The sequence below is a fragment of the Rhinoraja longicauda genome, chromosome 23, assembly GCF_053455715.1.
Source record: "Rhinoraja longicauda isolate Sanriku21f chromosome 23, sRhiLon1.1, whole genome shotgun sequence".
NCBI classification, from domain to species: Eukaryota; Metazoa; Chordata; class Chondrichthyes; order Rajiformes; family Arhynchobatidae; genus Rhinoraja; species Rhinoraja longicauda.
Genome location: NC_135975.1, coordinates 2762050 through 2787522, shown reverse-complemented (window position 1 = coordinate 2787522; position 25473 = coordinate 2762050). Strand labels below are relative to the sequence as shown.

The following is a 25473-nucleotide window of genomic DNA, read 5'->3' as shown; positions in this document are numbered from 1 at the left end:
GCACTGTAAGGAGTTTGTACGTTCTCCCCGTGACCTGCGTGGGTTTTCTCCGAGATCTTCGGTTTCCTCCCACACTCCAAAGACGTACAGGTATGTAGGTTAATTGGCTGGGTAAATGTAAAAATTGTCCCTCGTGGGTGTAGGATAGTGTTAATGTGCGGGGATCGCTGGGCGGCACGGACTTGGAGGGCTGTATATATATGATATGATATGATATAGGATAGTCCGAGGGTCACCAATGAGGTAGATAGTAGTTCAGCACTGCTCTCTGGTTGTGGTAGGATGGTTCAGTCACCCGATAACAGCTGGGAATATAAACATGAGCTCACGAGACCGTGCCTCGGGCTGAACAGAGGTTCTTTGAAAGATACTTTGATCAATCTCCAGTCCAAGCTGTTAAATTGAGTTCCAAACAAGCTTTTGAAGTTACAATTTATTTCACAAAACGCTGGAGTAACTCAGCGGGTCAGGCAGCATCTCAGGAGAGAAGGAATGGGTGATGTTTCGGGTCGAGACCCTTCTTCAGACTGATGTCAGGGGGGCGGGACAAAGGAAGAATATAGGTGGAGACAGGAAGATAGAGGGAGAACTGGGAAGGGGGATCTCCCGGTGGCTGAGCACTTCAACTACCCCTCCCACTCCCAGTGTGACCTTTCTGTCATGGGCCTCCTCCAGTGCCATAGTGAGGCCCACCGGAAATTGGAGGAACAGCACCTCATATTTTGCCTGGGCAGCTTGCAGCCCAGCGGTATGAACATTGACTTCTCCAACTTTAGATAGTTCCTCTGTCCCTCTCTTCCCCTCCTCCTTCCCAGATCTCCCTCTATCTTCCTGTCTCCACCTATACCCTTCCTTTGTCCCGCCCCCCTGACATCAGTCTGAAGAAGGGTCTCGACCCGAAACGTCACCCATTCCTTCTCTCCCGAGATGCTGCCTGACCTGCTGAGTTACTCCAGCATTTTGTGAAATAAATACCTTCGATTTGTACCAGCATCAGCAGTTATTTTCTTACACTATTTTGAAGTTACAACCTGAAGTAGGGTCTTGCCAACCGTCCCGTATTAGCCGGGACATCCTGTATTTTGGGCTAAATTAGTTTGTCCCGTACGGGACCGCCCTTGTCCCGTATTAGTAGGGTTGCCAACTTCCGCACTCCCAAATACGGGACAAAGGGTGACGTCACCGCCCCGCGCCCCACGTGACCTCACCCAGCCAGCGGCCACGCGCTCCCGCTCCAACAATGGCGGCCGCCCGGGCCGGGAGCACGTGGCCGCTGGCTGGGTGAGGCCACGTGGGGCGCTGGGCGGTGATGTAACCTTGTCCCGTATTTGGGAGTGAGGAAGTTGGCAGCCCTGTGAGACTCGGCGTTTGCCGTTTCTGCTGCTATTTATATTGTAGTTCATTTGTGTTTTTAGTGTTACTTTAGTTTAGTGTAGTTTAGTTTAGGTCAGAGATACAGCTCGGAAACAGGCCCTTCGGCCCACCGAGTCCGCGCTGCCCAGCGATCCCTGCACATTAACACTAACCTACACCCACTAGGGACAATTTTTACATTTACCCAGTCAATTAACCTACATACATTAGTTAATTAACCTAAACATTAGTTCCATCTCGCACACGAGGGACAATTTTTACGGAGGGTCAATTAGTCTACAAACCCGCACGTCTTTGGAATGTAGGAGGAATCCAGGGCACCCGGAGAAAACCCACGCAGTTACTGGAAGAACGTGAAAACTATGTGCGCAGGCAGCGCCCGTGGCCAGCATCGAACCCGAGTCTCTGGTGCTGCGAGGCAGCAACTCTACCACTGCGCCACCGTGCGTGCTGCCCCGCTGTGTTACGACCGAGTGCACTCACTGAGCTCGCCGACACCAGGCTCTGTAGGATGGAGGGATCTTTGTTTGTCAGCCTTCCCGCAATGATGAGCTCGGAGCCGCTGAAGTACTTGTCGAAGCTCTTCTGTGTCACGTCTGTGACATTTTCACCACCGTAAAACACTTCGATCTTCCTCAGCAGTGGCGTGGCAACCTCCTCGTAGAAATCCTGCCATTCACAACGAGAAACACAGCCAGATAATGTTCATCGAAACCGGACTTCAAATAATCAATACGTCAGTCAAACCACCTGGATTCACATCCACCTCTCCCCTCCCACCCTCTCCCCTCCCTCCCCCCCCCACCATCACCATCCACCTACATTCCTCCCTCTGGCTTCACAATTCATTCCTCTTCTAACCTTATCTCACACCTTTTGTCTTTGCAACACTGGATCTGTGGTCTTTGTCCAACCATCTGCCTATCACAGCCCCTCCCCCCCCTTCCCCCACCTCCCCTCACCTGTCTCCACCTATCATTTGTATAGGAAGGAACTGCTTTAATAGGAAGATAGACACAAAATGCTGGAGTAACTCAGCGGGTCAGGCAGCATCTCTGGAGAACATGGATAAGTGACGTTGACGTTTGAGGTTGAGACCCTTCTTCAGACTGAGAGTCAGGGGAGAGGGAAACGAGAGATATAGACGGTGATGTAGAAAGATATAGAGCAATGAATGATATGTATGCAAAAAAGTAACGCTGATTAAGGGAACATGGCCATTGTTAGCTGTGGGCTCGGTGAGAACGAGTTACAGACAATGAGACGAGGGTCGCCAACTGTCCCGTATTAGCCGGGACATCCCGTATTTTGGGCTTAATTGGTTTGTCCCGTATGGGACCGCCTTTGTCCCGTGTTAGGCCCGCTATAGGCTGGGACAGTGTAGGCCCAGACGCTGTAGGCTAACGGAGTGTGTTCGGGGAGCGGGGCCGAGTGCGTTCGCCTAACGTTGGTTGCTTAGCAACCCGCCTCCCGGCCCGGGCGGCCGCCATTGGTAGAGCGGGAGCACGTGGCCGCTGGCTGGGTGAGGTCACGTGGGGCGCGGGGGCGGTGACGTCACCCTTTGTCCCGTATTTGGGAGTGAGATAGTTGGCAACCCTAAATGAGACTCACCAGGACGACAGTGAAACTAGTAGGATGACTTGGGTGGGGGAGGGATGGAGAGAGAGGGGATGCAAGGGTTACTTGAAGTTAGAGAAACCAATATTCAGTAGGCCTCAGATTCTTATGAGATCTTTCCCCCACTTACCTTCAACCCATGTCCTCTGGTCCTCTGGTTGTTGGTTGGTTGTGTGGATTAATATACTAGGTCATTGTGGTGAGGTTTTTGACCTTGGATACCACCAACTCATTAGACAGAGTTATCACACCCTACAATCCCATGGACTGGCCCACTCATTAGTATATTAACCCACACAACCAACCACCAACCTCCAACTAGAGGACGTTGGGAACCCTACTGATAGGGCATGACCAACATAAGAATCATAGAACCACTGGTTCATTTGCCCAGTGGCTCGGTGGCCCAGCGGTAAAGTTGCTGCCTAACAGCGCCAGAGACCCGGGTTCGATCCCGACTACGGGCGCTGTCTGTCCGGAGTTTGTACGTTCTCCCCGTGACCTGCGTGGGTTTTCTCCGGGTGCTCCGGTTTTCTCCCCCAGTCCCAAGGCATGCAGGTTTGGAGGTTAATTGGCTTGGGTTTGTATACTTGGTATAAGTATAAATTGTCCCTAGTGTGTGTGTAGGGTTGTGTTAATATGCGGGGATCGTTGATCGGTGCGGACTCGGTGGGCCGAAGGCCCTGTTTCCGTGATGTATCTCTAAACTAAACTAAACAGTGCCTGTAGTCAGGATGGAACCCGGGTCTGTGGTGCTGTAAGGCAGCAACTCTGCCACTGTGCAGCCCAATGTAGTTCTCACCTGCATAAATATTCAAAAAGACTTGAGGGTTAAAATTATGATTATTTTCTCATCAATTTCTCCAATAAGAATGTATTAATAAAACATGGACTACGCCAGTAAATTGCAAATCTAATTAGGGATAATGAATATTTAATATACTTTATTTCATTAATTAATTAGGAGTATGTTCGCAAAATTATTCAGTCATTGTACTGAAAGGACCATTGAACCAGACCATTCCAAATCCAATCATTAATTCATAAGTTATGTTCATAGGTTCTTGGAGAAGAATTAGGCCATTCGGCCCATCAGGTCTACTACACCATTCAATCATGGCTGATCTATCTCTCCCTCCTAACCCCATTCTCCTGCCTTTTCCCCATAACCCCTGACACCCGCACTGATCAAGAATCTGTCGATCTCTGCCTTAAAAATACCCACTGACTTGGCCTCCACCGCCCTCTGTGGCAATGAATCCCACAGATTCACCGCCCTCTGGCTGAAGAAATTCCTCCTCATCTCCTTTCAATCATTGATTAAACAAACCTGGTACAAAAAAGCTACTTGGTAATGGTGATCGCGGACTGACGGTTTTGTAAAAACTCTTGTGTCTTCCCAATATTCTTCAAGGAGGGAAACTTGCCAACCCTCAACCAAAGAGAAGACAAGAATCTAAATCCATCAACATTCCTGATGTGGGGGACCGACATCACCGGGGATAATTAGGGAGGGTTTAGCTTTAAGTTAATTATTGCCACGTGTACCGAGCGAGGTACAGTGAAAAGCTTTGTTCTGCATGCTGTCCAAACACATAAATATAATCAAGACAAACTCAAGTTCAACAGGTAGAGCAAAGGGGAAGATACAGAGTGCAGAATATAGTTCTCAGCATCGTAGCGCATCAGTTCCACAGACAAAGTCCAATGTCCGCAATGGGGTAGAGGTGAATCGGACAGTGCCCTAGCTTGTGGAAGGACCATTCAGAATAGACAATAGACTATAGACAAAAGACAATAGGTGCAGGAGTAGGCCATTCGGCCCTTCGAGCCAGCACCTTCGAGGGCGGCACGGTAGCGCAGCGGTAGAGTTGCTGCTTTACAGCGAATGCAGCGCCGGAGACACAGGTTCGATCCTGACTACGGATGCTGCACTGTAAGGAGTTTGTACGTTCTCCCCGTGACCTGCGTGGGTTTTCTCCGAGATCTTCGGTTTCCTCCCACACTCCAAAGACGTACAGGTATGTAGGTTAATTGGCTGGGTAAATGTAAAAATTGTCCCTAGTGGGTGTAGGATAGTGTTAATGTATGGGGATCACTGGGCGGCACGGACTTGGAGGGCCGAAAAGGCCTGTTTCCGGCTGTAGATATATGATGATATGATGAGCACCGCCATTCAATGTGATCACGGCTGATCATTCTCAATCAGTACCCCCTTCTCCTGCCTTCTCCCCGTACCCCCTGACTCCGCTATCCTTAAGCCTGATAACAGAGGGGAAGAAGCTGTTCCTGAGTCTTGTTCGGGGGAGTGGAGGTGTGGAGGAGGTGGGGTGTTATATGGGAGAAGAAGGGGTTATGTAGTTAACAGACGGCACACGTAGTCAGGATGGAACCCGGGTCTCTGGCGGTGTGAGGCAGCAACTCTACCGCTGCGCCAACGCGCCGCTTCCAGTTTGCCCCATGGGTTTGCATCCGAAGAAAGGGCAAAAAGAGGGGGGGGTGGGGGGGGGGCGGGGGAAAAGAGAGGGTTGCTCGGAAGATGCTGATTTGTCACGGGTCAGGCCGTTACCGTGAGTTGACTGGACGCGTTGACGTTCGCTTGGATGCGTCGCGCTCCGCCTCGGTTTTCCAGGGCGATCCTTTCCAAGAAGTCGTAGTCCACATCGAAGCCAATCCCAATGCAGAAGAGAGAGTAATCGTTCTGCATGTGTGTCCTGATGTTTTTCTGAATGGCACTCAGCTTAATTTCACCTTCACAACAAAGAGGAATTTTAAAGAGATTATAATTCCACTTAACGCGGTGGTTTAGTTCACACGGGTTCGATGTTGCCCCTCTTCCTCATCCACTCTCTCGTTGTTCAAAGGTAGACACAAAATGCTGGAGTATCTCCGGAGAGAAGGAATGGGTGACGTTTTGGGTCGAGACCCTTCTTCAGACTGATGTCAGGGGATGGGGCGGGACAAAGATAGGATGTAGTCGGAGACAGGAAGATAGAGCTCTGGGGGCTAGTGGAATCAAGGAATATGGGGAGAAGTTGGGCACAGGTTACTGATTGAAGATGATCAGCCATGATCACGGTAGTGGCTCGAAGGGCCGAATGACCTCCTCCTGCACCTATTTTCTATGTTTCTATGTTTCTAAGACTAGTGGGAGAACTGGGAAGGGGGAGGGGATAGAGAGGGAAAGCAGGGACTCTGAAGTTAGTGAAGTCAATGTTCATACCGCTGGGGTGTAAGCTGCCCAAGCGAAATATGAGGTGCTGTTCCTCCAGTTTGCGCTGGGCCTCACTCTGACAATGTTCCTGATGTTGGGGAAGTCCAGAACAAGGGGTCACAGTTTAAGGATAAGGGGGAAGTATTTTAGGACCGAGATGAGAAAGTTTTTTTTCACACAGAGAGTGGTGAGTCTGTGGAATTCTCTGCCACAGAAGGTAGTTGAGGCCAGTTCATTGGCTATATTTAAGAGGGAGTTAGATGTGGCCCTTGTGGCTAAAGGGATCAGGGGGTATGGAGAGAAGGCAGGTACGGGATACTAAGTTGGATGATCAGCCATGATCATATTGAATGGCGGTGCAGGCTCGAAGGGCCGAATGGCCTACTCCTGCACCTATTTTCTATGTTTCTATGTTAATGGAGGAGGCCCAAGACAGGAAGGTCAGATTGGGAATGGGAGGGGGAGTTGAAGTGCTGAGCCACCGGGAGATCAGGTAGGTTAAGACGGGCTGAGCGGAGGGACTCGAGTTGTTCAGTTTGGTTTATTGTCACGTGTGTAGCGAGGTACAGTGAAAAGCTTTTGTAGCGCGCTATCCAGTCAGCGGAAAGACCGTACAAGGTTACAATCAAGCTATTTACTGTGTTCAGATACGTGAGAAGGGAATAACGTTTCGTGCAAGGTAAAACCAGCGGAAATGTTGCTGAAGGAATAGAGGTTTAAGCTTGTGGAGTGATTGTGATATGAGTTTGTAGATCTGCTTCTGTGGCCAGCACGCAAACAGTTGCCTGGGTTGTACACACCAGGGGCAATTTACAGAGGTCAATTAACCTACAAGCCTTTAGCTTGGTTTATTTAAGTTGCAGTTGTACAGGGCCCTAGTGAGACCGCACCTGGAGTACTGTGTGCAGTTTTGGTCTCCAAATTTGAGGAAGGATATTCTTGCTATTGAGGGCGTGCAGCGTAGGTTTACTAGGTTAATTCCCGGAATGGCGGGACTGTCATATGTTGAAAGACTGGAGCGACTAGGCTTGTATACACTGGAATTTAGAAGGATGAGAGGAGATCTTATCGAAACGTATAAGATTATTAAGGGGTTGAACACGTTAGAGGCAGGAAACATGTTCCCAATGTTGGGGGAGTCCAGAACAAGGGGCCACAGTTTAAGAATAAGGTGTAGGCCATTTAGAACTGAGATGAGGAAAAACTTTTTCAGTCAGAGAGTTGTGAATCTGTGGAATTCTCTGCCTCAGGCAGTGGAGGCCAATTCTCTGAATGCATTCAAGAGAGAGCTAGATAGAGCTCTTAAGGATAGCGGAGTCAGGGGGTATGGGGAGAAGGCAGGAACGGGGTACTGATTGAGAATGATCAGCTCGAAGGGCCGAATGGCCTCCTCCTGCACCTATTGTCTATTGTCTACATCAGAGAAACAGGCGATATGGGTCAAACAGAGGCAGGTGGGACAGGTGTAGATGAGCATCTAGGTCGGAGTAGTGGGGTTACTGTAAGACTCTGTGAGTCGAGTGAAGCATTCGACGTTTGGCAAGAGCACTCACCAACCGTGGGATCTCCGTCGGAGACCATGATAATGAACGACACAGACCGCGGGTTCAGCAGGCCGTAGTTATCCGCTTGCGTTAGGATATGGATGGCCGAGAGGATTGCTTCGTTGATGTTTGTTCCTGGTTGAAGAAAGGAAAGTTGGTGAATAAGAACTGGGGTCGCCAACCGCCCCGTATTAGCCGGGACATCCCGTATTTTGGGCTAAGTTAGTTTGTCCCCGTACGGGACCGCCCTTGGCCCGTATTAGTAGGGGGTTGCCAACTTCCTCACTCCCAAATAAGGGACAAAGGGTGACGTCACCGTCCCGCGCCCCACGTGACCTCACCCAGCCAGCGGCCACGTGCTCCCGCTCCACCAATGGCGGCCGCTGGCTGGGTGAGGTCACGTGGGGCGCGGGGGCGGTGACGTCACCTCATCCCGTATTTGGGAGTGAGGAAGTTGGCAACCCTAATAGGAACGCAAGAAAGCAGGAGAAGGGGTAGGCCACTCGGCCCATCCAGCCTAGCCCGCCATTCATTATGATCTTGGCTGATCAACACTTGCCTCAGCTCATCTTAGGTTTGGTTCAATTTAGTTTAAGTTAGTTTTTTTTTAGTTTAGTTTAGTTCAGATACGGCGTGGAAACAGGCCCTTCGACCCACCAAGTTCGCGCCGACCACAATCACCGCACCCAATGCTACCCCACACACTAGGGGCAATTTACAGAAGTCAACTAACCTACAAACCTGTACGTGTTTGGAGTGTGGGAGGAACCCGGAACACCCGGAGAAAACCCACGTGGTCACGGGGAGAACGTGCAAACTCTGTACAGACAGCACCATTAGTCGGGATGGAAGCCAGGTCTCTAGCGCTGTGAGGCAGCAACTCTACCGCTGCGCCACCATGTTCCCTCTTCTGTACCTCAGTTCCTCGGTCTTTCAAATACTTCCAGTCTGAGGAAGTGTCCGGGCCTGAAATGTCGCCTATCCATGTTCTCCAGAGATGCTGCCTGTCCTGCTGAGTTATTCCAGCACTCTGTGAAACGTCACCTATCCATGTTCTCCAGAGACGCTGCCTGACCCGCTGAACATAGGATCCCCCCAGGCTGCGTCCTTAGCCCCCTACTGTACTCCCTGTACACACATGACTGTGGGGCCAGGTTCAGCTCAAACTCCATCATCAAGTTTGCTGATGACACTGTGGTGGTGGGCCGGATCTCCAACAACGATGAGAAGGCCTACCGGGAGGAGGTGGCTGATCTGGCACTCTGGTGTCAGGACAATAGCCTCCTCTTGAATGTCACTAAAACAAAGGAGCTGATTGTGGACTTCAGAAGGGCTAAACATCCAAGGACGTACACGCCACTCGAGATAAATGGGTCTATTGTGGATAGGGTGAGCAGTTTCAAATACTTGGGAGTCCGCATCGCAGAGGATCTGACGTGGGCAACGCACATTGCCGCACTGGTGGGTAAGGCTAAGCAGCGCCTTTACCACCTTAGACAACTGAGGAAATTCAGAGTGTCGCTGAGGATCCTTCATTGCTTCTACTATGGGGCTGTAGAGAGCATCCTGTCCGGCAACATTACAGTCTGGTTTGGGAACAGCTCTGCCCAGGACAGGATGGCCCTGCAGAGAGTAGTGCGTTCGGCAGAACGCACCATGGGAACTACACTCGTCCCCCTGCAGGACCTATACATCAGGAGGTGCAGATCCAGAGCAAGCAAGATCATGAGGGACCCCTGCCACCCCAGTAACGGACTGTTCCAGATGCTACGATCAGGCAAACGCCTCCGCTGTCACGCTGTGAAAACGGAGAGGATGAGACGGAGCTTCTTCCCACAGGCCATCAGGACTGTCAACTTTTATAACCCCAGAGACTAAATTTTTGTCGACACTTTTTGTGCTATGTTTAGTAACTTATTAACTTTATTTATATGCTGTAACTGTAATTCTTTTTGTGCACAACCCGCAGGCATTGCCACTTTCATTTCACTGCACATCGAGTATGTGTATGTGACAAATAAATTTGACTTGACTTGACTTGACTTGAGTTACTCCAGCACTCTATCTACTTGTGTTGCCACTTTCAGGGTGTATGTGGACCTGGCCCCAAGATCTCTCTGCATGGAGAGGGCAGAAACGGGGTACTGATTGTGGATGATCAGCCATGATCACATTGAATGGGGGTGCTGGCTCGAAGGGTCGAATGGCCTCCTCCTGCGCCTATTGTCTAATGTCATATAAGAAAATAACTGCAGATGCTGGTACAAATCGATTTATTCACAAAATGCTGGAGTAACTCAGCAGGTCAGGCAGCATCTCGGGAGAGAAGGAATGGGTGACGTTTCGGGTCGAGACCCTTCTTCAGACTCTAATGTCTATTGCCTATTGCCTATTGCCTATTGCCTATTGCCTATTGCCTATTGCCTATTGCCTATTGCCTATTGGCTATTGCCTATTGTCTATTGTCTATTGGCTATTGTCTATGCCAATTCTGTTTCATCATTAATTGTTTACTTTCCCCCTACATTCGACCTCCCAACCTGACACTTGCTCGGATTAAACTCCATCTGCCATTTCTCCGTCTAAATCCGCTCATCTCCAGTATTCAGCAGAAGATAGGAGATGTAGCTCCTGCTGAATACTTTGACAACCCTGGTTTAGTTTAGTTTAGTTTAGAGATACAGCACGGAAACAGGCCCTTCGGCCCACTGAGTCCGCACTGACCAGCGATCCCCGCACATTAACACTATCCGACACACACTGGGGACAATTTAAGTTTTTTACCGAATCCAATTAACCTACGAATCTGTACGTCTTTGGAGTGTGTGAGGAAACCAGGGCACCCGGAGAAAATGCATGTGATCACAGGGAGAACATGCGTGGGTTTTCTTCTCCGGGTGCTCCGGTTTCCTGACACACTCCAAAGACATACAGGTTCGTAGGTTAATTGGATTCGGTAAAAAATTGCAAACTGTCCCTAGTGTGTGTAGGACAGTGTTAATGTACGGGGATCGCTGTTCGGCGCGGACTCGGTGGGCCGAAGGGCCTGTTTCGGCATTGTATCTTTAATCTGAACTAAAAGTACAAAGTCCAAACAGCGCCCAGAGTCAGAGTTGAACCTGTGTCGCTGGTGCTGTGAGGTGGCAACTCTACCGCTGGACCACTGTGACGCCCCGATTCTACATTTTGCAAATACTACTTGACATCCCTCCTGTTTTCGTGAGAGCAGATCGGGGGGGTGCGGTATCTTTGCCGAGAGTTGTACATGGAGATTAGTGATGCGTTAGTGTGTGTTGTCACCTCTGTGAACCCACCTCCACTGGGCTGGATGTTCTCGATGTACTTTTTGGCTTCCTTTATCTGAGGAGGAGTGGCCATGACCAGGTGCTCAGTCCAACACCGGACGTTGTGGTTGAAAACGATGACGGTGAATTGGTCCTGAGGGCCCAGGTCATCCAGAATGGTGGCCATGGCTTCAACGGTCTAATGAAATGGAGAATGAGAAAGATCGATTGGTTGCGAATCGGTTTATTGATCAGTACAATAGACAATAGACAATAGACAATAGGTGCAGGAGAGGTCACTCGGCCCTTCGAGCCAACACTGCCATTCAATGTGATCATGGCTGATCATTCTCAATCAGTACCCCGTTCCTGCCTTCTCCCCATACCCCCTGACTCCGCTATCCTTAAGAGCTCTATCTGGCTCTCTCTTGAATGCATTCAGAGAATTGGCCTCCACTGCCTTTTGAGGCAGAGAATTCCACAGATTCACAACTCTCTGACTGAAAAAGTTTTTCCTCATCTCAGTTCTAAATGGCCTACCCCTTATTCTTAAACTGTGGCCCCTTGTTCTGGACGCCCCCAACATTGGGAACATGTTTCCTGCCTCTAACATGTCCAGCCCCTTAATAATCTTATACGTTTCGATAAGATCTCCTCTCATCCTTCTAAATTCCAGTGTATACAAGCCTAGTCGCTCCAGTCTTTCAACATACGACAGTCCCGCCCGGTGTCGGGGATTACGGGGAGAAGGCAGGAGAATGGGTTTGGGAGGGAGAGATAGATCGGCCATGATTGAATGGCGGAGTAGACTCGATGGGCCGAATGGTCTAATTCTGCTCCTATCACATATGATCTTATGAAAATACATTGGAGCTTGTCTTGTAGAAACAAGCAACGGCAAATGCTGGTTTACCTAAAAGACACAGGGCCGCACGGTGGCGCAGCGGTAGAGTTACTGCCTCACAGCGCCAGGGACCCGGGTTCCATCCTGACTATGCTTGCTGTCCATACAGAGTTTGTACGTTCTCCCTGTGACTGCGTGGGTTTTCTCCGGGTGCTCCGGTTTCCTCCCACAGTCCAAAGACGTGCAGGTTTGTAGGTTAATTGGCGTCGGTAAAAAAATGGTATATTGTCCTGTGTGCGTGTGGGATAGTGCTAGTACACCGGGGATCGCTAGTCGGCGCAGAATCAGTGCATTGAAGGGCCTGTTTCCGCGCCGTGTCTCCAAACTAAACGAAACTAGGCACAAAGTGCCGGAGTAACTCAGCGGGTCAGGCAGCATCTCTGGAGAAACCTGAATGGGCGAAATAGAGGCCTTCAATCTCTACAGATGCGAAATATGAGGCGCTGTTCCTCCAATTTGCGCTGGGCCTCACTCTGACAGTGGAGGAGGCCCAGGACAGAAAGATCAGTGTGGGAAAGGGGAGGGGGAATTAAAGTTTTTGGCAACTGGGAGATCAGGTCGGCCTAGGCGGACTGAGCGGAGGGGTGTTCAGGAACAGCGCCTCATATTTAGCTTGGGCAGCTTACAACCCAACGGGGTGAACATTGATTTCTCTAATTACAAGTAACCCTTGTATTCCCTCTCTCCCCCTCCCCCACCCTAGTCATCCCACTAGTCCCACTGTTCGTATCCTTGTATCCCTTTGTTATCACCTCGTCCCCAGCCAACAATGGGCCATTGTGGGCTCCACCCTTCCATGGTCACCTGTTGCCGGTCCTGCTATGTTCTGGCCTTTTCCTACCTCCAGTTCCCTCCCCCTCCACTTTAAGTCTGAAGAAGGGTGCTGACCGGAAACGTCACCTGTACTTTTTCTCCAGAGATGCTGCCTGACTCGCTGAGTTACTCCAGCGCTTTGTGTCTTTGTGTCTGTTTGTTAAAATGTGCTCTGGTCAAGAGGCCAAAATTTATTTGATTTCCACCGTTAGAAAGGACACTTCACTGGATTGGTGTCATCTATGAAATGTTATTTTATGAATATTCCAGCAGGATTTTGATCAAGTCATCAGGTCGTAAGGTCATAAGGGATAGGAATAGAATTAGGCCATTCGGCCCATCAAGTCTACTCCACCATTCAATCATGGCTGATCTATCTCTCCCTCCTAACCCCATTGTCTTGCCTTCTCCCCGTAACCCCTGACACCCATACTAATCAAGAATCTATCTACATAAGGGGCCACAATTTAAGAATAAGGGGTAGGCCATTTAGAACTGAGATGAGGAAAACCTTTTTCAGTCAGAGAGTTGTGAATCTGTGGAATTCTCTGCCTCAGAAGGCAGTGGAGGCCAATTCTCTGAATGCATTCAAGAGAGAGCTAGATAGAGCTCTTAAGGATAGCAGAGTCAGGGGGTATGGGGAGAAGGCAGGAACGGGGTACTGATTGAGAATGATCAGCCATGATCACATTGAATGGCGGTGCTGGCTCGAAGGGCCGAATGGCCTCCTCCTGCACCTATTGTCTATTGTCTATTGAACCTTCTGAACACGTGCTGCCCCCACTCATGGGAGAGAAGACTCTTTGCTTTGCCATTGACGAGGGTCAGCCTACCTGTTTCATTTTAATGCCCCACATTGATCCGCTGACATCGATGACGAAGATGATGTTCTTCAGAAGTGGGGGCAAGTTGTCCGGGGCAATGAAGTGAACAAAATACCCATCGGAAATCTGGGAAAACATTGGGAAAAGCAAAGTCAGTCACCTTCAAATCAACCTTCAAAACGAGAACAGAAATCAATCGAAGATAGTCGAGGCATTGGGTAGATTGGATCTAGAACATAGCAGCACAGGAACAGGCCCTTCAGCCCACAATATCTGTGCTGAACACAATGCCAAGTCCGGCCCTACATGAACTCCACATCACTCCATTCCCTACATATCCATGTGTCATATAGAGTCATACAGAGTGGAAATGACACCTCCCAGGTTCCTATTAAAGCTTCCCCCCCTCACCTTAAACCTGCGCCCTCTGGTTCTAGATTCCACTATTCTGGCCAAGAGGCTCCATCTATTCTTCTTGAGATATTGTACTTTGCATCTCTGTGATTTGGGCTCCACAATGAATCCCACAGGTTCACCACCCTCTGACTAAAGAAATTCCTCCTCATCGTCTCCTTTATAAAGGAACGTCCTTTGATTCTGAGGCTGTGCCCTCTGGTCCCAGACTCTCCCACTAGTGGAAACATCCTCTCCACATCCACTCTATCCAGGCCGCTCACACTATTCGGTAAGCTTCAATGAGGTCCCCCCTCCCCCCCCCCCCCCCCTTGTCCTTCCAAACCCAAGCAAGTGCAGGCTCAGTGCCGACAGACGCTGGTCCTATGTAATGTTTGACGACATTTAACCTGAAGGGCTCCACCGTTGAGTTCCCGTTTCACGTCGTACTTCACGACGATGCTGCCATCGATCGCGGTGTCGGGGCAGCTTGGACATTTCCTCTGCTGGTCCAAGGTGGGTCTGAAGGTGAGATGAGCCTTTAGGAGGGAGAGATAGGTCAGCCATGACCGAATGGCAGAGTGGACCCGATGAGCTTATGACAGCAAGTTGGATAAGAGAACGCACAGCGGTAGAGTCGCTGCCTCGCGGCGCCAGAGACCCGGGTTCCATCCCGACTACGGGTGCTGCCTGTAGGGAGTTTGCACGTTCTCCCCGTGACCAAGTGGGCTTTCTCCGGGTGCTCCGGTTTCCTCCCACACTCCAAAGACGTGCAGATATGTAGGTTAATTGACTTCGGTAAAAAATTGTAAATGGTCCCTAGAGAGTGTCGGATAGTGTTCGTGTGCGGGGATCGCCGGTCGGTGAGGGCTCGGTGGGCCGAAGGGCCTGTCTCCGCGCTGTGTCTCTAAACTAAACTAAACTAAAACTAAACCCCTCCATCTTTGAGTGGGGGGATAGAAGAGAAACGAGGGGCTCGAGGATGGGATGTGAGCGCAGTGTACGGTGGTGGGGGGGGGGAATGACAGGTGCTGGACATCTGAGGTGGTGGAGACGGTGGGAGAAAGGGCGCGGCGCGGTGGCGCAGCGGTAGAGTTGCTGCCTCACGGCGCCAGAGACCCGGGTTCCATCCTGACCTCTTTTTGTTAAATATAAAAGTTTTATTCCAAAGAAAAACATACAAACATACAAAGCGAAATGTGATCAAACAAAAGCCGCCTGTATCGGCAGTTTACAAACTAAACAATCATCACATTAAAATCCCGCCATCTCTGTCAACGATACGTTCGACCCCCCCCGCGGCGACCAGCGTTCCCGGACCAGCCTCCAGAGTCCCCGTGGACACCACGTGTGCGTGTTCCCTCTAAGGGACACGCGGGCATGGACGAAAGCCCGGAACAGGGGTAGGCAGCTGACCTTTGTGAGGCCATCGACTACCCGCTGCCTGGAGCCGCGGATGGCCATCTTGGCCAGGCCCAGGAGCAGACCGACAGGGAGACCCCCTCCTCCCTCCTGACCCTCCCCCCTCTGTACCGGGTACCCAAACATCAGCAGCATAGGGCTAAAATGGAGCCAGAACTTGAGGAGCAGCCCCTTCAGATACTGGAACAGGGGCTGTAACCTCACGCACTCTGTATACAAATAGTACACGGTCTCCTCCTCGCCGCAGAAGTGACAGGCGGCAGACGAGACCGTGAACCGGCTCAAGTACCTGTTACAGGCTACAGCCTTATGCAGCACTCTCCACCCCAGGTCCCCGATGTAAAGCAGGAGGACCCCCTTATAGAGAGACCTCCACTGAGGACCGCTCCCGCCCCCGCCGTCAGGTGGTAACACGGACCGCCAGGGCGAGTCCGGGCGGAAGACGAGAGCGAGGAAGTGGAGAGTGTCCATCCTGACCACGGGCGCTGTCTGTGTGGAGTTTGCACGTTCTCCCCGTGACCCACGTGGGTTTTCTCCTGATCTCAGGGTACATCGCTCGCTGTGACTGTGCGGTGCGACACCCACCTTGTTCTCTCCTTTAGTTATGTGCATCAGCCCATCAAACTGCGATCCAAGCCTGTTGGGGGCTTCAAGGTAAGTGATGCCTTGTGGCTCAAAGATATAGACGTCAACCTGGGAGAAGATCAGAGGTTGTTTTTTTAATAAAAGTACAGTAAACCCTTGTTTTTAAGGACCTCGTCATCACGGATTTTGGTTATACGATACGATACGATACGAAAGGACATGCTATTGAGGGCGTGCAGCGTAGGTTTACTAGGTTAATTCCCGGAATGGCGGGACTGTCATATGTTGAAAGACTGGAGCGACTAGGCTTGTATACACTGGAATTTAGAAGGATGAGAGGAGATCTTATCGAAACGTATAAGATTATTAAGGGGTTGGACATGTTAGAGGCAGGAAACATGTTCCCAATGTTGGGGGAGTCCAGAACAAGGGGCCACAGTTTAAGAATAAGGGGTGGGTCATTTAGAACTGAGATGAGGAAAAACTTTTTCAGTCGGAGAGTTGTCAATCTGTGGAATTCTCTGCCTCAGAAGGCAGTGGAGGCCAATTCTCTGAATGCATTCAAGAGAGAGCTAGATAGAGCTCTTAAGGATAGCGGAGTGAGGGGGTATGGGGAGAAGGCAGGAACGGGGTACTGATTGAGAATGATCAGCCATGATCACATTGAATGGCGGTGCTGGCTCGAAGGGCCGAATGGCCTCCTCCTGCACCTATTGTCTATTGTCTATTGTCCATTGAGAGAACTTTATTTATCCCAGGAGGGAAATTGATCTGCCAACAGTCATAAAACACATGAAACGTGAAATCTTATTCTCTGTACATTTACCCGATCATAGAGTCATAGAGTCATAGAGTGATACAGTGTGGAAACAGGCCCCTCGGCCCAACTCGCCCACACCGGCCAACAATGTCCCAGCTACACCAGTCCCACTTGCCTGCGCTTGGTCCATATCCCTCCAAACCTGTCCTATCCATGTACCTATCCAACTGTTTCTTAAACGATGGGATAGTCCCAGCCTCAACTACCTCCTCTGGCAGCTTGTTCCACACACCCACCACCCTTTGTGTGAAAAAGTTACCCCTCAGATTCCTATTAAATCTTTTCCCCTTCACCTTGAACCCATGTCCTCTGGTCCTCGATTCACCTGCTCTGGGCAAGAGACTCTGCGCGTCTACCCGATCTATTCCTCTCGTGTTTTCGTATTCTTCTCATGATATTATACTTTGTGTCTCCGGCTTAAAGGTATCCATTGCCTTGCCCTTCTCAGCCTTCTGTGGCAATGAAGTGTGGCGATGTGGGAAGAGTGGACGGGCCTGTCGACCTCCACTGCCAGCCTGGGTTGCCGATGCCACCCCTGACCCACACCACTTCCTCGGCCACCCCTGTCATCACGGTGGTGCAGCGGTAGAGTTGCTGCCTCACGGCGCCAGAGACCCGGGTTCCATCCGGTCTACGGGTGCTGTCTGTACGGAGTTTGGACGTTATCCCTGTGACCTGCGTGGGTTTTCTCCGGGTGCTCCGGTTTCCCCCCCTCGGACTCCAACGACGTGCAGGTTTGTAGGTTTGTGTATGAAAGAACTGCAGATGCTGGTTTACACTGAAGATAGACACAAAAAGCTGGAGTAACTCAGCGGGACAGGCAGCATCTCTGGAGAGAAGGAACGGGTGACCTTTCAGGTCGAGACCCTTATTCAGACTGAGGGTCGGGGGAGAGAGATACGGAAGGGCAAGGTGTGAAAACGAGACATCAAAGGAGATGTGAATCAAGGAAAATGTAGAGTAAATGTAGAGCAAACAGCGATAACATTTAATCAGGGGGACCGTCAGACTGGTGGGAGAACTAGGGTGGGGGTGGGGATGGAAAGAGAGGGAAAGCAAGGGTTACTTGATGTTAGAGAGGTCAATGTTCATACCGCTGGGGTGTCAGCTACCCAAGCGAAATATGAGGTGCTGTTCCTCCAATTTGCGCTGGGCCTCACTCTGACAGTGGAGGAGGCCCAGGACAGGAAGGTCAGTGTGGGAGTGGGAGGGGGAGTTAAAGTGTTTGGCAACGGGGAGATCAGGTAGGTTTAGGCGGACTGAGCAGAGGTATTCCATGCAGGCTCGGGGATCGTTTCGCTGAACAGCTATTAAGGAATGCCAGGACACGATGATTAGTCCAGGGGCGGGGAGCGAGGTGGGATGTTCTACATTTGACCCACCAGTACATTCCTTATTCTTTCACTAGAGGTTCTTGCCAACAAGGGTCTGGACACAGAGATGATGTAAGGTCACAGATCATCCACAGTGATATTTAAAGGCCAAAGGCTCTTTGAAGAAGGGTTCTGACCCGAAACGTCACCCATTCCTTCTCTCCAGAGATGCTGCCTGTCCCGCTGAGTTACTCCAGCATTTTGTGTCTACCTTCGGTTTAAACCAGCATCTGCAGTTCCTTATTGCACATTTATCTGCCCCTAACGTTCCACACAGTTATCGTGAGATCTACAGGGTGGACAATCCTGACTACAGAACCTCCCCAAGTACCTGGAACTGTTTCACCAAGTTTCCTGGTTGAAGTATAATAATTTGTTCGTAAAATCCCAGTCTTCGCTGCAGCAGTTCTTGGCAGTAGAGCTCGAAACTAATTTTACTTCCACCTGGAACATTCACGTCAGCTTTAAAGTGCTCCATTTCATGGCCATAGGTTCTAAACACATAAAGAATCGATATATTAGTGAGTTTACTCAGTTACAGTTACAGTTTAGTTTTGTTTAATTTAGAGTTACAGCGTGGAAACAGGCCCTTCGGCCCACCGAGCCCATGCCGACCAACGATCACCCAGTACACTAGTTTAGTCAATAGACAATAGACAATAGACAATAGACAATAGGTGCAGGAGTAGGCCATTCAGCCCTTCGAGCCAGCACCGCCATTCAATGCGATCATGGCTGATCACTCTCAATCAGTACCCCGTTCCTGCCTTCTCCCCATACCCCCTCACTCCGCTATCCTTAAGAGCTCTATCCAGCTCTCTCTTGAAAGCATCCAACGAACTGGCCTCCACTGCCTTCTGAGGCAGAGAATTCCACACCTTCACCACTCTCTGACTGAAAAAGTTCTTCCTCATCTCCGTTCTAAATGGCCTACCCCTTATTCTTAAACTGTGGCCCCTTGTTCTGGACTCCCCCAACATTGGGAACATGTTTCCTGCCTCTAATGTGTCCAATCCCCTAATTATCTTATATGTTTCAATAAGATCCCCCCTCATCCTTCTAAATTCCAGTGTATACAAGCCTAATTGCTCCAGCCTTTCAACATACAACAGTCCCGCCATTCCGGGAATTAACCTAGTGAACCTACGCTGCACGCCCTCAATAGCAAGTCTAGAGATAAAGCGTGGAAACAGGCCCTTCGGCCCACCGAGCCCGTGCCGACCAGCGATCCCCGCACACTAACACTATCCTACGCACACTGGGTACAACTTTTTATATTTACACCAAGCCAATTAACCTACAAATCTGTACGTCTTTGGAGTGTGGGAGGAAACCAAAGATCTCGGAGAAAACCCACGCAGGTCACGGGGAGAACGTACAAACTCCGTACAGACGGCGCCCGTAGTCAGAATCGAACCCAGGTCTCTAGTGCTGCAAGCGCTGTCGGGCAACAACTATACTACTGCGCCACCGTGCCATTATTTAGTTTATTGTCATGTGTACCGAGCGAGGTACAGTGAAAAGCTTTTGTTGTGCGCTATTCAGTCAGCGGAAAGACAATACATGATGACAATCGAGCCGTCCACAGTGTACAGATACATGATAAGGGAATAACGTTTAGTGCAAGGTAAACCAAGCAAAGTCCGATCAAGGATAGTCTGAGGGTCACCAATGAGGTAGATCGTAGTTCAGCACTGCTCTCTGGTTGTGGTAGGATGGTTCAGTTGCCTGATAACAGCTGGGAAGAAAATGAGAACGAAGGGTGGGCCTGGTGCAAGGCCTCAAGTTCACTGCTTAGTCATAGAGTGATACTGCGTGGAAACAGGTCCTTCAGCCCAACTTGTCCACACCGGCCAACATGCCCCATCTATACTAGTCCCACCTGCCTGCATTTGGCCACCTATCCATGTTCTCCAGAGATGCTGCCTGACCCGCTGAGTTACCCCAGCACGCTGTGAAACGTCACCTATCCATGTTCTCAGGTCCTTAGGGCTAACGGAATCAAGGGATTATGGGGAGAAAGCAGGAACGGGGTACTGATTTTGGATGATCAGCCATGATCATATTGAATGGCAGTGCTGGCTCGAATGGCCTACTCCTGCACCTATTTTCCATGTTTCTATCTATTCCTCTCATGATTTTGTACACCAGACTGACCCATTACTTAAACCGTGTGTGTAAATGAGCCAGAAAAGTTTCACCTGATGATTCCAGCGGCCTTCCCTTGAGTTCTTGCATCTGCGTACAGTCGTCTGGCAAAGCTCTTTTCCATCACTGATCCAACAAACGTTATATCGTTCACCGTCCTGTGTGAGATAAGAAGAACGCTGTTCAATTTCACAGTTCATAAGTGCTCCTCGTGTCTCCTTTTATATTTTCCAAATTGTGTTAGTATTTACCTCATAGGTGATGGGAGTAGAATTAGGCCATTTGGCCCATCAAGTCCACTCCGCCATTCACTCACGGCTGATCTATCTTTCCCTCTCAACCCCATTCTCCTGCCTTCTCCCCATAACCCCTGACACCCGTACTAACCAAGAATCTGTCAAATGCCGCCTTAGAAATATCCATCGATTTGGCCTCCACAGCCGTCTGTGGCAGTGAATCCCACAGATTCACCACCCTCTGACTAAAGAAATTCCTCCTCATCTCCTTTCTAAAGGTACGTCCTTTTAATTCTGAGGCTGTGCCCTCTGGTCCTAGACTCTCCCACTAGTGGAAACATCCGCTCCACATCCACTCTATCCAGGCCGCTCACTATTCGGCAAGTTTCAACGAGGTCACCCCTCATCCTTCTAAACTCCAGCGAGTACAGGCCCAGTGCTGACAAACGCTCATCGTACATTAACCCACTCATTCTCGGGATCATTCTCGTAAACCTCCTCTGAACGGCAGCATATCCCTCCTCAGATAAGGCATAAATTAAAGAAATATGTTGTGTGTATAAGGCATGTAAAATCTTTTAGAAACAGTGGATAATATTAGGCTGGATAGCACGCAAAACAAAGTTTCTCACTGTATCTCATTACAAATGCTAATAGCGAACCAGTGCCAACATTAATACTGCGCAGATTGAGTTAAAATTGGGATTTGAAGTCTGGCAGGAGATTAAGTAAAGGCTTTAACACGAGACAGCTGGAGACAGCAGATGCTGGAATCTTGCGTAGAACACAGAGTGCTGGAGTAACTCAGCGGGTCAGGCAGCATCTGTGGAGAACATGGATAGGTGACGTTTCACAGAGTGCTGGAGTAACTCAGCGGGTCAGGCAGCATCTGTGGAGGACGCAGAACCTGGAATCCGCCTGAAAGCTTATCGGTCGGTCGGTGTAACTGGGAGGTAGCTGGAGACGTGGGACGCGAGGAGCATGGGCCGGTAGGAGGGTGAACAGGGGTAATGCCTCCAGCGCCTTGGCTTCAGGAGGCGCCCCGGGACACAAAAATGGCCGGGCCGGGAGAGGAGAGGGGAGGAGAGGAGAGGGATGTCGGTTCACGGGCCAATCTGGTCGAGGGCAACGGAGGAAGGCCCTGCAGCAGCCTGGGGCTCGCCTGGATCAGGAACCCAAAACGTCACCTATCCATGTTCCCCAGAGATGCTGCCTGACCCGCTGAGTTACTCCAGCACTCTGTGAAACGTCACCTATCCATGTTCTCCACAGATGCTGCCTGACCCGCTGAGTTACTCCAGCACCTTGTGCTCAAGAGCCAAACATTTGCGTGTTCTCGAGTTCACTTTGAGGTAATTTTCACTGTGTAACTGTGCTTTACAACGATGTTTTTGTTAACCTACTTGCACTTAACAATGTTAAATGCTGGGGCCACTGAACTGTCAACAAGAGTATTTGCAATAGCAAATAGACAGGGAAAACAAAAATTCCATAGTCCAAATTTTTCGCAGAATCCTGAGTATTTTCTCACTTAAATGGTGAATAACGTTGAGCATCTGTTAAAAGAAAGATTCACAACATGATAAAGCTTTATTAATTTAAGTTTAGTTTAGTGATACAGCAGGCTCAACTCCTTTTATTTTATTTTATTTTATTTTAGTTTAGTTTAGTTCAGATTAGTTTAATTTAGATTAGATTAGTTTAGTTTAGTTTGGAGATACAGCGTAGAAACAGGCCCTTCGGCCCACTGCGTCCGTTCCGACCTGTGATCACCCCGTACACTAACACTCTCCTGCACACACAAAGGACAGTTTACAATTTTTACCGAAGCCAATTAACCTACAAACCTGAAGATAGACACAGAGTGCTGAAGTAACTGACCCGCTGAGTTACTCCAGCACTCCGTGAAATGTCACCTGACCCGACAGCATCTCTGGGGAACATGGATAGGTGATGTTTCACAGAGTGCTGGAGTAACTCAGCGGGTCAGGCAGCATCTCTGGAGAACATGGATAGGTGACGTTTCACAGAGTGCTGGAGTAACTCAGCGGGTCAGGCAGCATCTGTGGAGAACATGGATAGGTGACGTTTCACAGAGTGCTGGAGTAACTCAGCGGGTCAGGCAGCATCTGTGGAGAACATGGATAGGTGACGTTTCACAGAGTGCTGGAGTAACTCAGCGGGTCAGGCAGCATCTCTGGAGAAAAAGGACGGGTGATGTTTCTAGTTTGAACCTTTCTTCAGACAATTCTGACCCAAAATGTCACCTATCCATGTTCTCCAGAGATGCTGGTTTAAACCGAAGATAGTCCCGCTGAGTTACTCCAGATTTTTGTGTCCTTCTCCAGAGATGCTGCCTGACCTGCAGACGCATAGAAACATAGAAACATAGAAATTAGGTGCAGGAGTAGACCATTCGGTCCTTCGAGCAAGCACTGCCATTCAACATGGTCATGGCTGATCATCCAATTTCAGTACCCCGTTCCGGCTTTTTCCCCACATCCCTTCATTCCCTTAGCCCGAAGAGCTAAATCTAAATCTCTCTTGGAAGAGCCTTACAGTGTGGAAACTGGTCCATCGGCCCAACCTGCCCACACTGACTAACTTGTCCCATCTACACTAGCCCCACCTTCCTGCATTTGGCACATATCCCTCTAAACCTGTCCTATCCATGCACCTGTCTAACTGTTTCTTAAACATTGCGATAGTTCCTGCCTCAACTACCTCCAGAACAAGGGGCCACAGTTTAAGAATAAGGAGTAGGCCATTTAGAACTGAGATGAGGAAAAACTTTTTCAGTCAGAGAGTTGTGAATCTGTGGAATTCTCTGCCTCAGAAGGCAGTGGAGGCCAATTCTCTGAATGCATTCAAGAGAGAGCTAGATAGAGCTCTTAAGGGGGTATGGGGAGAAGGCAGGAACGGGGTACTGATTGAGAATGATCAGCCATGATCACATTGAATGGCGGTGCTGGCTCGAAGGGCCGAATGGCCTCCTCCTGCACGTATTGTCTATTGTCTATTGTCTACCTCCTCCGGCAGCTCGTTCCACACACCCACCACCCTCTGTGTGTAAATGTCACCCCCTCAGGTTCCTGCTAAATCTTTCCCCCTTCACCTTAAACCTATGTCCTCACCTGCAGTTCCTTTCTACACAATCTACAAACCTACACCTCTTTGGAGTGTGGGAGGAAACCGGAGCACCTGTAGAAAACCCACGCAGGTCACGGGGAAGAAGGTGCAAACTCCGTACAGACATCGCCCGTAGTCAGGATGGAACCCGGGTCTCTGGCGGCAACTCTACCGCCGCGCCACCGTGCCCGCCCTGACTCACATGGTGAAGTTGGTGATGTATGCGCCCTTGGGAATCTTCAGGTTGAACTCCACGTTTTGCGCGGTGGGCTCCCTGTTGCGAACCTTCGTGCTAAAGACCGTTTCAGCAAAGCGGGAAGTTATGATGGATTTCACTTTGTAGCTTTGAATCATGACGTGGTGATCATTGAGATCCTGCTTGGTCAAAGAAAGAGATTCATCAACACAGGCAGAGGTTATTTTATTTTATTTATTTACAGTCACGTGTACCGAGGTACAGGGAAAAGCTTTTTGCCGCGCGCTATCCTGTCAGTGGAAAGACGACGCATGATTACAATCGAGCCGTCCACAGTGTACAGATACAGAATAGGGGAATTAGTTTAGAGCAAGGATCGGGTGGAAGAGTGGAATAGATCGGGTAGATGCACTGAGTCTCTTGGTGGGAGTAGGGGAATTGAGAACTAGAGGACGTAGGTTTAAGGTGAAGCGGGAAAGATTTAGTGGGAACCTGAGGGGGAACGTTTTCACACAAAGGGTGGTGGGTGTATGGAACAAGCTGCTGGAGGAGGTAGTTGAGGCAGGAACTATTGCAACGTTTAAGAAACAGTTAGACAGGTAGTATAAGAAGATAACTGCAGATGCTGGTACAAATCGAAGGTATTTATTCACAAAATGCTGAACTCAGCAGGTCAGGCAGCATCTCAGGAGAGAATTCCTTCACTCCCGAGATGCTGCCTGACCTGCTGAGTTACTCCAGCATTTTGTGAATAAATACCTTCAGTTAGGCAGGTACATGGATGGGACAGGTTTAGAGGGATATGGGCCAAACGCAGGCAGGTGGGACGAGTGTGGATGGGACATGTTGGCCAATGTGAGCAAGTTGGGCCGAAGGGCCCGTTTCCACGATGTATCACTCCATGACACAGGTGCTGCCTGTTTAGTTGGGTTCCTCCACCACTTTGTGTTTCACCGTCCATTCACCTGCATCCTCAATTACACACACACACACGCACACGCACACGCACACGCACACGCACACGCACATTCACTCTCTCATCCATTCATCCCATAGCCCATTGATCCTTCCATTCATGAACTCACTGGGCCTGTGCTCGCTGGAGTTTAGAAGGATGAGGGGGGGCCTCATCATGGAAAATGACCGAATAGTGAGCGGCCTGGATAGAGTGGATGTGGAGAGGATGTTTCTACCAGTGGGAGAGTCTAGAACCAGAGGGCACAGCCTCAAAATAAAAAGACGTACCTTTAGGAAAGAGATGAGGAGGAATTTCTTTAGTCAGAGGGTGGTGAATTCACTGCCACACAAGGCTGTGGAGGCCAAGTCAATGGATATTTTTAAGGCAGAGATAGATAGATTCTTGATTAGTACGGGTGTCAGGGGTTATGGGGAGAAGGCCGGAGAATGAGATTAGGAGGGAGAGATAGATCAGCCATAGACAATAGACAATAGGTGCAGGAGAAGGCCATTCGGCCCTTCAAGCCAGCACCGCCATTCAATGTGATCATGGCTGATCATTCTCAATCAGTACCCCGTTCCTGCCTTCTCCCCATACCCCCTGACTCTGCTATCCTTAAGAGTTTAAGAGCAATGATCG

The 25473-nt window shown here is 49.8% G+C and overlaps 1 protein-coding gene across 1 annotated transcript in view; it reads right to left on the bottom strand.

Annotated features, from left to right (window-relative positions):
- itih2 (inter-alpha-trypsin inhibitor heavy chain 2) overlaps nucleotides 1–25473 on the bottom strand; it is a 52373-nt gene that overhangs the window by 20285 nt on the left and 6615 nt on the right. Inside the window, exons 4-13 of the mRNA XM_078419487.1 lie at nucleotides 23883–24055; nucleotides 20369–20473; nucleotides 18499–18661; nucleotides 15975–16082; nucleotides 14378–14506; nucleotides 13584–13700; nucleotides 11064–11232; nucleotides 7759–7884; nucleotides 5561–5742; nucleotides 1858–2043 (exon numbers count right to left, since the gene is read on the bottom strand). Of these exons, the coding sequence (XP_078275613.1) occupies nucleotides 1858–2043; nucleotides 5561–5742; nucleotides 7759–7884; nucleotides 11064–11232; nucleotides 13584–13700; nucleotides 14378–14506; nucleotides 15975–16082; nucleotides 18499–18661; nucleotides 20369–20473; nucleotides 23883–24055 (1458 nt within the window). The remainder of the gene's footprint in view (nucleotides 1–1857; nucleotides 2044–5560; nucleotides 5743–7758; nucleotides 7885–11063; nucleotides 11233–13583; nucleotides 13701–14377; nucleotides 14507–15974; nucleotides 16083–18498; nucleotides 18662–20368; nucleotides 20474–23882; nucleotides 24056–25473) is intronic.